This window comes from Salvelinus fontinalis, chromosome 25 (assembly GCF_029448725.1).
Source record: "Salvelinus fontinalis isolate EN_2023a chromosome 25, ASM2944872v1, whole genome shotgun sequence".
NCBI classification, from domain to species: Eukaryota; Metazoa; Chordata; class Actinopteri; order Salmoniformes; family Salmonidae; genus Salvelinus; species Salvelinus fontinalis.
The window spans coordinates 18,442,524-18,454,623 of NC_074689.1; the positions used below are offsets into that span (position 1 = coordinate 18,442,524).

General features: G+C 41.5%; 1 protein-coding gene across 1 annotated transcript in view; it reads right to left on the reverse strand.

Annotated features, from left to right (window-relative positions):
• rttn (rotatin) overlaps positions 1-5,080 on the reverse strand; it is a 61,609-nt gene extending 56,529 nt beyond the window's left edge. Inside the window, exons 1-4 of the mRNA XM_055881500.1 lie at positions 4,909-5,080; positions 4,417-4,604; positions 3,820-4,015; positions 3,114-3,200 (exon numbers count right to left, since the gene is read on the reverse strand). Coding sequence (XP_055737475.1) covers positions 3,114-3,200; positions 3,820-4,015; positions 4,417-4,604; positions 4,909-4,939 — 502 coding nt within the window. The 5' untranslated portion in view covers positions 4,940-5,080. The remainder of the gene's footprint in view (positions 1-3,113; positions 3,201-3,819; positions 4,016-4,416; positions 4,605-4,908) is intronic.
• Between the last annotated feature and the right edge of the window lie 7,020 nt (positions 5,081-12,100).

The following is a 12,100-nucleotide window of genomic DNA, read 5'->3' on the forward strand; positions in this document are numbered from 1 at the left end:
TGAACGGGGCATGCTTATTTAAGATGGTGAGGAAAACACTTTTATAGAGCAACCAGGCATCCTCCACTGACGGGATGAGGTCAATATCCTTCCAGGATACCAGGTCGATTAGAAAGGCCTGCTCGGTGGAGTGTTTTAGGGAGCATTTGACAGTGATGAGGGGTGGTTGTTTGACTGTGGACCCATTACGCACCCAGGCAATGAGGCAATGATCACTGAGATCCTGGTTGAAGACAGCAGAGGTGTATTTAGAGGGCAAGTTGGTCAGGATGATATCTAAGAGGGTGCCCATGGTTACGGATTTGGGGTTGTACCTGGTAGGTTCCTTGATCATTTGTGTGAGATTGCGGGCATCTAGCTTAGATTGTAGGATGGCCGGGGTGTTAAGCATGTCCCAGTTAAGGTCACCTAAGAGAACAAACTCTGAAGATAGATGGTGGGCAATCAATTCACATATGGTGTCCAGGGCACAGCTGGGGGCTGAAGGGAGTCTATAACAAGTGGCAACGGTGAGAGACTTGTTTCTGGAAAGGTGGATTTTTAAAAGTAGAAGCTCGGGCACAGACCTGGATAGTATGACAGAGCTCTGCAGGCTAACTCCGCTCCCTTTGGCAGTTCTATCTTGTCGGAAAATGTTATAGTTAGGGATGGAAATGGCAGGATTTTTGGTGGCCTTTCTAAGCCAGGATTCAGACAAGGCTAGGACATCCAGGTTGGCAGAGTGTGCTAAAGCAGTGAATAAAACAAACTTAGGGAGGCTTCTAATGTTAACATGCATGAAACTAAGGCTTTTACGGTTACAGAATTCAACAAATGAGAGCGCCTGGGGAATGGGAGTGGAGCTAGGCGCTGCAGGGCCTGGGTTAACCTCTACATCACCAGAGGAACAGAGGAGGAGTAGGATAAGGGCACGGCTAAAGGCTATAAGAACTGGTCGTCTAGTGCGTTCGGAATAGAGTAGAAGGAGCAGGTTTCTGGGCGCGGAAGAATAGATTCAAGGTATAATGTACAGACAAGGGTATGGTAGGATGTGAGTACAGTGGAGGTAAACCTAGGCATTGAGTGACGATGAGAGAGGTTTTGTCTCTAGAAGCACCATTTAAGCCAGGTGAGGTCAGAGCATGTGTGGGGGGTGGAACAAAAGGGCTAGCTAAGGCATATTGAGCAGGGCTGGAGGCTCAAAACAGCAATAGACAAGGCATATTGACATTAGGGAGAGGCATGTGTAGCCGAGTGATCATAGGGTCCAGTGAGTAGCTAGGCGAGCTGGAGACAAGGCGATTCAGACAGCTAGCGGGCCGAGGCTAGCAAATGGGACTCCGGGGGACGTCGCAACGGAAGAGCCTGTTGAAACCCCCTCGGACGGTTACGTCGACAGACCAGTTGTGATGGATCGGGGGGGGCTCCGTGTCGGCAGTAAAAGGGTCCAGGCCAATTGGCAAAAGTAGCCCAAGAATTGGCTGATGGACCTCTTTTGCTAGCCGGGAGATGGGCCTATCTCCAGGCTAGCTCCAGGCTAACTGGTGCTTGCTTCAGGACAGAGACGTTAGCCAGTAGGCACTCGGATAGCTAGCTGCGATGATCTGGTGTAAAGGTTCAGAGCTTGCGGTAGGAATCGGGAAATGTGGTAGAGAAAAAGCAGTCCGATATGCTCTGGGATGATATCGCGCTGTGCAGACTGGCAGGAATTGACCGGGCTGAGGCTGGCTGATGTCCGAGTTAACAGTGATGACTGCTAGCAGTGGCTAACTGACTACTAGCTGCTGATAGGGGTTCCGGTTCTAAAGTGTAAAAAAATAGCAGATCCGTACTACATTGGGTGAGGCGGGTTGCAGGAGAGTATGTTCAGTCCGTAGATGGAAATTGAGATTAAAAATATAGAAATATATACAAAGAAAATAATATATGCATGGGACGGGACAAAACAGACGTCCGACTGCTACGCCATCTTGTAACGAATAGCAATGTAATATAAATTTGGAACGAATCCTTTTAACCAAATAACATAATTGATAGAAAAAAATGTAGGCTATTACCAATCAGATGAAAAATGCAAGCATATTACTTATATGCAGGGATGCAAACTAGTTAGGGGCCAAAATGTTTTTGTTTTTTTCACGGAAACACAAGAAAAATCCATGTGAAATGCTAAAACATTTGATTATTTTCAGAGAATAAAAAAATACATAATACACATTTGAAAATAGTGTCCTGGGGTAGGTTGGAGTTGGGTTCTTTGGTCTAGCTTTAAGTTTTTTCATGACACGTAATAATAATCTCAGCCTCCCCAGAAAGGAATACATCAGTCTGCAATGCACCTGCAAACACTGAAAGCACCCGACAAGTTTTTCTTTATAGAGGTGCAAAAATCAAAGCAAAAACACAAATCCTGTCTCACATTTCTATTACATTGCTAGGTGCTTTCAGTGTTAAAAGTATTAAAATACAATAACTCATGTACATAAACAATGTACAATACAGGGCTTTACGCTGACATTTTTTTGCAAGGAGTTCATGAATAAAAGGTTTTTGGAGTGCAATGTACCCTGAAATATGAGTCACTTAGGTGAGACAAATGTTCAGCTGCCCATTTAAGGGTGCAAGGTTGCTATGGTAACAGTGGAGAATCTCAGATGTCTCATGGACAGCAGTTGCATAAAGGGCAAACTAACATTGGAAAAAAAACTAGCGGGTGAACAAAACGATGTAAATAGCTAAGAAACACGAGGGCAAAGTCAAACTTTAGTAGACGTTCTGGTAAATCCGACCAATTTATATGCCTGTGCGCTTGTAAAAAAACGTATCACAGTGTGCACAGCCCCCTAGCTTGTGGCGTAGAGAGATGACAGAGCCTGCCTACGAAACACTTACTCTGATATGACCTATCTGACATCACGCTCAAAACTCTTTGTTTGATATTATGTTTGTAGGACCCGTACTGATGCATTCTGTGCACAGTCAATGATTTCCATATGAGAATCAGACCCACCAAAAAAAAATGTTTTTATTCAGATCTACACGATTCACATGGATGGCCTATTTTGAGATTAAAATGGTGAATATCCCCGAAAAGCGACAAGTTTGCATAACTGTATATGGATGAGGTAAAATACCTGCTATCCTCTGTGGTGGAACATCAACGTGACTCGGCCTCTTTGTCTGGAAATAGCCCACCGCTGGAGAGTCCTCTTCTAGGGGAACTACAACAGCAGCATAATATCAGCATAAAACCATTACTTAAAAACACTCCATATAATATTCTATCCATAGAAATAGAATGAATAGAACGGGCTTGGAAGCTCTAACCCTAGCAATTTGACTGGTAAACTCAAGGGTGCACTCGCAATACGATAATTTCCATGGTAATTTGGAATGTTCTATTAACTGATGCGGGATTGCCATGGTAATGTAGAATGTTCATTCAAATTATGCTAACTGATGTGCCTCATGCAATGGAATGTATTTTTTGGGATGTCAGTTGAGTTGACTAACAAATCACAGCACAGATTGAAGGGTACACTTCCTGCTGTTACATCCAGGCATGGGTCTAGGATGAAAAAAATACAGGTTAAGACAATGTAATGATTCCATGTGGATGATTTAGAAACTAAACAAATGCATGGGACCAGTGCCATTGATAACCACTAGCGCCATTGCTAACTAGCAACGCTGGTCCCATATTTGCAAAGTTATGGGATATTAGAATTGTGTTGTACACTCATAATGGCTGCCAGTCCACCCATTATGCCATCATTGAATTGAATGGGGACAACCATTCTATTCATTCTAATTCTATAATTCCATCTCTTTGATACATACCTGCAGTAGTGGTGTTCTGTAACTGGTGTATATTCGAATAGATGGTTGGACAAGCAGGAAGTAGCTCTGGAAGCTGAAACAGCAGGTCAAAGATGCCGTCGATGATGGCCCGTAACCGTGGCTCTACGTTGGGGGAGAGTTGGGTGAGGAACTCCACTGCCCCGACATCTCTAAGCATCTGGGCTGCAGTAGGGTGCTATGAAGACAAAAATACATAATACATGTGTTCCTAAAGAGCAGTTTATACAGACATGCAGTCCACAGGTATACTTTAAAAACATGTTAAATTGATTCAACATGACATTACTCTCCCTATATGTTGTAATGAAACAGCAGGGAGCAGGTCTCGAACCCTCGACCTTGTAGCCCGAAGTCCTGCGCGCTATCGACTGTGCCGCAAAAGCATGCTCCAGCGGCAGAGTCGATTTCCGCGCTCATAAACCGAGGGTCGTTACAATATGTTCTAATCATTTTTGTAAGATGCAAGGATGCAACAGGTTGCTTGTCAAAGGCTAATCAATCATATTAGCATCAGTGTGTACTCTAGTTTAGCTAGTTATCAGACTAGGTTGTGGTCATGAGGACCAGTTTTGGTACCTTGGACAGAGTACTGATCAGCTGCAGGACCTCCTCTTGCATTGGCACCTCGGGGAAGTTAAACCACTCCAGCAGGTAAACAAACAGCATCTTCTCCTGGACCAGGTCAGAGACAGAGAGGAGAGAGTGGTCTAGCTTACAAATAATGCTCTTCAATGCTCGGACTCTGATCTCTGCCAAGGAGTGACCTGTTGAAAACAAGACCACCGTGAAGTAGGTAAATCGTGGAGTTGAGTTTACCGTTAGTCAGCTAACTAAGCTAACTAGTGGTTAGCTAACGTTATCTAGCTAGGTATTTCCCCTCAATATAAAATTAAATGTAGTTAGCTAGATATTGGATGAATGTGCATTAGTAGCAACAACTACTGACTGTTGTAAGAGTTGTTAGCACTATCAAGAAGAATGGCATCAAGGCATATTAGCTAACGTTAGCAGCGACACAACCGAGCAACTTTTGTAGTTAGTTGGGTACAGTAACGTTATTTGGCTTACCAATCTTTTTTATAAGCGGAGATAACTCCATGACCGATGGCTGCAACCCGTGTGTTTTGCAACAAAAATAAAACGTGACAACAAAGGGCAGCTATATATTTATTTTCAGTCGTTAAATGTCTGTCTGCCCGGGGTTTGCGTTCAACGAGCGCGCCAACGTCACACACTTCCTGGTATGGAAACATGGGGTGCATTCAATGAACCAATTTGTATGAAATTTGTATTTAGCAACATACGTTTTTTTGTTCTTTCTACATCGACGGAACATTTATATACAGTTCAATCGCGTTATTTGCATTTTGAGTTTTAATTTAGACGTTTTGAAAAATATAATACCATGACTCTAACTACGATTTAAACATATCTGATAACCATGTGCTCTTTTTAATTATCAACTTCACTTAAAATTGAAATCCATGCAAAGGGAAGAGAACTGATGCTGCTACTTCGCTCTCTAACCAAGGACAGGTGCAAGAATTGAGGAGCAAACCGAAGCTAAGGTGAATGTCATTCAGCAACTCTTGGAGGATAGTGTAACCAACATGTTTCTGCCCTTTGTAGGTGGTAATTTCTGCCCTTCCTCATAATCTGCTACTTATTTAACAAATCACATCATGCTGTTTTATATTGCCGTGACTGGTCCCTGCTGAGTTTATAGAGGGCCAATCTGAAATGTATAATAAACCTCTAACATTTTTCCATCTATAATTTCAAATCGGATGAAGGCCAAGGAACGAAATGCGTTGGTTTTACTTTTAACAATAAAGAAGCAGTTTTATCAAGTTAACTTCCACTGTCATCCAAGTTGCTTAAGGTGGCCCTAAGGGGCAAACCAGCTGAATGCCTTCTTCACATCTTTGAAATCCAACCAGCTATCAAGAAAGGTAAGTTTGAACTTCTCAAGTCAAGGTCAATTCAATGGTGGCCTTACCATTAGGCAGAGAGGCAATTGCCTCTGGCCTCACATCATCAAGGAGCCTCATGAGCTGGGCATAATTAAACAAAAATAATAATAAGAATTTCTCTGCTTGAGGCCCCCTCCCCATGCTCCGCTTGAGGCATAATAAATACATAATAAATAAAAAAATTAAAACATCCAAATCTGTGCTTGAGATATCTTTTTTTTTTGCATTGGCATTTAAATCCATCGCATCCGGCAATGTCGGCCTACCGTGGGTGGCCGAGCTACAGCTGTGTTTGTTAGACCAGGAGAATTCCAGAAAATTGGTATTTTACAAAAAGTCTGTAACGCCCAGTAGTTTGGGCTACCACGCTAATATGACTCCTCTAATGAAAGATGAGACTCTCACGAACACAAGTGTCACGGGACTCTTCTGAAGGTAACCCGGTACCGGGCAGAAAAATGAATGGCTGTAAAAGGTATATTCCACTGTAAAAATATAGATTTATTTTCCCGAGCTTTCTTATATCCCTCAGATATAGGACAGACACTTCAAAACATACTTATTTTAGGGGGAAAACTGGGACTATCTGTTTTTCCATTTATGAATATGTTATTCATTGTGTTTCTATGGCCCAAAAGCAGTTCATTTATTGTTTCATCCAATAATTGTTATACCTACAGGGGTCCTAAATAAAATGGCTAAAGGATCTGAAAATAATTCCAGATGTTAGCTTAGTACAAACCCACTCCCAGGCCCTTACACTCTAGGGGGATACAACACGCATGTCTTTAGTAAAAAGACCGGTGCTGCTGATAATAGGCAAAGGACATGTACGTGTAGCCCATGTATCAGATGCTGTCTGGCCAAAAAGATGATAACATGTCCTACTGTTTTTGGCCTGACAGCATCAGATACATGGGCTACATATAGTCGCTGTTATGCTCGCTCGGATGCTTTCTCCGGTGAGATAGTTTCAGCCCCTTCAAGTTTAAAGTTTTAATGTCACGTGCACAAGTACAGTGAAATGCCTTTCTTGTAAGCTCCAAACCCAAGCAATAAAGTGATCAATATCAATGTAGCACAAAAAAACATAAGGTGGAACAAAAGCACAGTAAATATAAACAAGAAATAAGAACACGAGAACATAAGAAGCTATCTACAGGGTCAGTTCCAATACCATATTTAAAATGTGCAGGGATACTGGAGTGATAGAGGTATCTGTGTATTGGGGTAAGGTGACTAGTCATCAGGGTATATGAAAAATAGAGTAGCAGCAGGGTAATGATGATTGTCAGTGTGTGTAGATTCAGTATAAATATCTGTTGGAGTGTCATTGTGTGTGAGTGTGCATAGAGACTGTCTGTATAGCCATTCTGTTAACTACACTGAACAAAAATATAAGCGTGGCATGTAAAGTGTTGGTCCCATGTTTCATTGGCTGAAATAAAAGTTCCCAGAAATTCTCCTTATGCACAAAAACCTTATTTCTCTCAAAATGTGTTTACATCCCATTAGTGAGCATTTCTCCTTTGCCAAGATAATCCATCCACCTCACAGGTGTAGCATTTAAAGAAGCTGATTTAACAGCCTGTTCATCACACAGGTGCACCTTGTGCTGGAGACAATAAAAGGCCATTAAAATGTGCTGTTTTGTCAAACAACACAATGCCACAAGTTTTGAGGGTGTGTGCAATTGGCATGATGACTGCCAGAATGTCTGCCAGAGCTGTTGCCAGAGAATTTAATGTTAATCTCTCAATCATAAGTCGCCTCCAACGTCGTTTTTGAGAATTTGGCAGTAAGTCCAACCAGCCTCACAACGCAGACCACATGTATAGCGCCATGTGGGCGAGTGATTTGCTGATCAGCGTTGGTGGGGGTGGGGTTAGGGTATGGGCAGGCATAAGCTACGAATAACAAACATAATTGCATTTTATCGATGGCAATTGGAATGCACTAAGATACCACAACGAGATCCTGAGGCCCATTGTCGTGCCATTCATCCGCCGCCATCACCTCATGTTTCAGCATGATAATGCACGGCCCCATGTCGCAATGATCTGTACACAATTCCTGAAAGCTGAAAATGTCCCAGTTCTTCCATGGCCTGCATACTCATCAGAACTGTCACCCATTGAGCATGTTTGGGATGCTCTGGATACACCTGTACGACAGCATGTTCCAGTTCCCGCCAATATCCAGCAACTTTGCACAGCCATTGAAAGGGAGTAAGACAGGCCACAATCAACAGCCTGATCAACTTTATGCGACGGAGATGTGTTGCGCACAGTGTTTGGTGGTCACACCAAATATAGACTGATCCATTTTATTTTATTCTATTAATTTTATTACCCACGCCCCTACCTTTTTTAAAGTATCTGTGACCAACAGATGCATATTTGTATTCCCAGCCATGTGAAATACATATATTAGGGCCTAATGAATTTATTGACTGATTGACTGATTTCTGATTTCCTTATATGAGCTGTGACTCAGTAAAATCTTTGAAATTGTTCCATGTTACGTTTATATTTTTGTTCAGTATATTTAGCAGTGATATGGCTTGGGGATAGAAGCTGTTCAGGAGCCTGTTGGTGTCAGACTTGATGCACTGGTACTGCCTGCCGTGCTGAAGCAGAGAGAACAGTGTATGGCTTGGGTGGCTGGAGTCTTTAAAGATTTTCCAGGCCTTCCTTTCACACCGCCTGATATAGAGGTCCTGGATGGCAGGGAGCTCGGCCCCAGTGATGTACTGGGCTGTCCGCACCACCCTCTGTAGCGGTCGAGGGCGGTGCTGTTGCCATACCAAGCAGTGATGCAACCAGTCAAGATGCTCTCAGTGGTGCAGCGCTATAACTTTTTGAGGATTTGAGGGCCAATGCCTAACCTTTTCAATCTCTGGAGGGGCTTGCGAATTGAAGGAAAGTTGGCGGTGCTTTAATTATTATTGAATTAACGTGATTGACAATCAGATAAACATCATGAATGGTTGTGTTCATGGCACATAAATGGCACATTTGTTCTGTTAAATTGCATGTCTTTTCATATAAATCCCATAAAAAAATGTGGAGGGGGGGGGGCTCATGCTGGCCTCTGCCTCGGACCTCCAAATCACTAAGTCCACCCCTGGGTCAATTATACATCTCCAGTCTGGAATGATTGAGGGGTTCTTATAGCTTGTCAGTGTGTGTTTGTGTGCATATTTTCCATGACCAAGCTGATGTGTTTGCATACACAGCAAAATCTGATATTTTGGGAATCCCAAAGGAAATGGTGTATTGATTAATTCAAATAACAAAACTGTCATTCTAAGTTATGTATTCACACTTCAATTTAATGCTGGCATTGCAGGTCTGTTCAATTATAGACCTATAGCCTAGGTCCTTTTCTTCATATGGCGGTGTAGTTCTATCATACATGTAAGCCTATCATCATTGAGGTTAGGAATTGTTATTCTTTCATAACTTTAAAAAAATGAATATGTCCACATCTCATCCTTTCTGGTAAAATGGTTAATGAGCAGTATTTCTACACTGGTCTTTCGCCAGATAAAAATGTAACTGTCCATTCCATCAATACTCCTTTGACATCTTAATGAGGGTTAAATTTTAAAAATGAGGGTCATACTTTTACTCTCATGTGCATTAGAAATGTAAACACAGTCTTGAAATGTAAAGATAGTCCTCTGAACAAGGATGGTCAATATTTAAAGAAGCATTTCAAAATCAGAGAAACCATTTTTCATTTATGCCACATATAGTGAAGTGTTAAGACCCTCCAAATGATCTTGCCATTCAATTCATCTCATATCCAACATCATCAGTTTGCCAAAGAATCAAAGTAGATGTGCGCAGCCTCTCCAAACAAATGTAGACCTAATTTCTTAGCTGTGCTGTCTGTATAAATCCAATTGCTCGAGATCTCACACTTGAGAGATGATGCGGATATTTGATCAATCAGGAGGGTGATAATTAAAAACTTAGCATAATGATAATTTGACGTGATAATAATATAATCACACAGTACTTGAGAAACCTACAGGGTTCTGAGTGCTTTTGAAAGTGTATTTGAATTTTTATGTGATCTTCTCACACAGAACAGAAGATCTAGGCCCTACTTTCTGTTTTTGACTTGGTTGAAGTGTCTCCAATTTTGTTTCCCAAGCCTTCTCTCTATAGTAGTTGTTGTTGTGGTGAAAACCTATTCTATCAATCCACATTCTACTTGGGATCCTTGAAACCTAGACACTCAACAGTCTCAACAGTCTCTTCAGTCCAACTGTTGAAAGAAAACATCCAATCCATCAGCATAAAGACAGTTGAGAGTAGAGGCTGCAGGAGCTTCAAACACACAATATGTTTACACTTAACTGATGTTCAATACCTCAGCTCTAAGATATTTCAAAGGACATGATGGTGAAAGTATTTTGAGGGGGTTTCTTCACCCAGAAGAGAGGGGGGTTCTCTTTATCTGGATGTAAAATAGCCAGACTGTGTGTTATCTGTGATGACTGAGGCTGGTGTTTCAATGTTTCACCTTGCGCACCTTCCCCTGTTTTACAGCCTGTCTGTGTCTCATAGATCGGTCATTCACATTAGTAGTGCAGGGAGCAAAACGTCACTTCAAATAAATGAGAACAGTGCCGTTGTGTGAGTCATCTGCCCTGTCTCTCACTGTGTCTCGTGGTTGTGATCACCCCCCTTTTGGTCCTTAATGTTAAAGTCTGCTGACTCATTCCCCCACAGCCTGATGTACAATCAGTCGCATTTGGCTCTTAACAGATTGAGACATGTGCAGTGATTTGTGTGTTCAGTTTTCCAATGGTTGTCGGTCTGGCTTTTTACTGTACTTTTTACATGACCCATTTCAGGTAGATTTCCTTCGCATTTAAGCTACCGTACAATTACTGTGGCATGGTTGGTATCAGCATTGGTCCATATCAGGGCATCCCTCAGAGTAAATGTGTAATTTGAATCTGCCCAGCTAACACATTTGCTTCCTTGGAAGTTTTGGGAACATATGTTTTTGGTTTCACATTTGTTATGGGAACAAACCCAGCTAGCACATTTGGTTTCTTGGAAGTTGTGGGAACGTACATTTTTGGTTTCCCATTGGTTCTGGTAACAAAGCCATACATTTCCTGGATGCTAAAATGGAAAGGTTTTTCAACGTTAGGTTGCAGGGAGGTTCTGAGAACCTAAAAGTTTTCCTGGGAGGTTTTATTAACATTCTGAGAATGGAAATTATAGGTTATTTGAAGGTAATTAAATAATGTTCTGAGAACATGTTTCAATAAGACTTTTAATGACATTGCTAGCTTAGTTTGGGTTAACTGTTTTGAATTCCAAGCACAGATAAGACACATGGAAATTAATTTGCTTAGGCATTAATCAAGGAGCGGCAGCGTAGCCTAGTGGTTAGAGCGTTGGATTAGTAACCGAAAGGTTGCAAGGTACAAATCTGTCATTCTGCCCCTGAACAAGGCAGTTAACCCACTGTTCCTAGGCCGTCATTGAAAATAAGAAATTGTTCTTAACTGACTTGCCTAGTTAAATAAAGGTAAATAATAATAAATAAGGAAACACATTTATTTTTTTATTGTGACAAGGCGTCATTGACATTCAAACCTATGATCTTCTGTTCTTTATCCATGGAATTAGTCCACTGTGCCATCCAGGATGAAGCTAGCATGCCATGTTTTTTTAACTCATACAAAGCTGTTCATTTTAGTCTATTCAATTAGAGCCCATTTCAAAAGTAACAAGCACTCATTAAGATCAGGTGTGGCCAATTAGTGGGCACTGCCAACACCCCAGAACACACTTAACAAGACAGAACATAGTGTTTTGTTGATGCTGAGAATGGAATGTATATTTTTCTAAATAACCTCCTTAGAACGTTCTCTGAAAGTTACTTAAGGTTTCTTGTTTTTTTTATGGAAAGTTTTCTGAACTTTTTGAGAACATTCCCAATGCCAAACCACTTGGAGAACCTTCCTAGAACTGTACCAAATTAATTAAATGTAACCATGTTTGAATTTTTAAGAAGAATTCAGTTAAAGTAATGAAATACCAAGAAAATAAATGTTTTTTTACAAGTTCCTTAAATGTGCTGAGAATGTTTCGAAGCCAAGCAACTGTCCTGCACGAGTCCCCCTGCACGAGTTCCAGAATGTTGTTGGAAGGACAACCACAATCTCACCAAGCTCTATGAAACCATGACCATATAGTTGCCTCTAATGTATAGGCTACATACGTTTATCTATTTACAGACTCTCCAGATTCCAA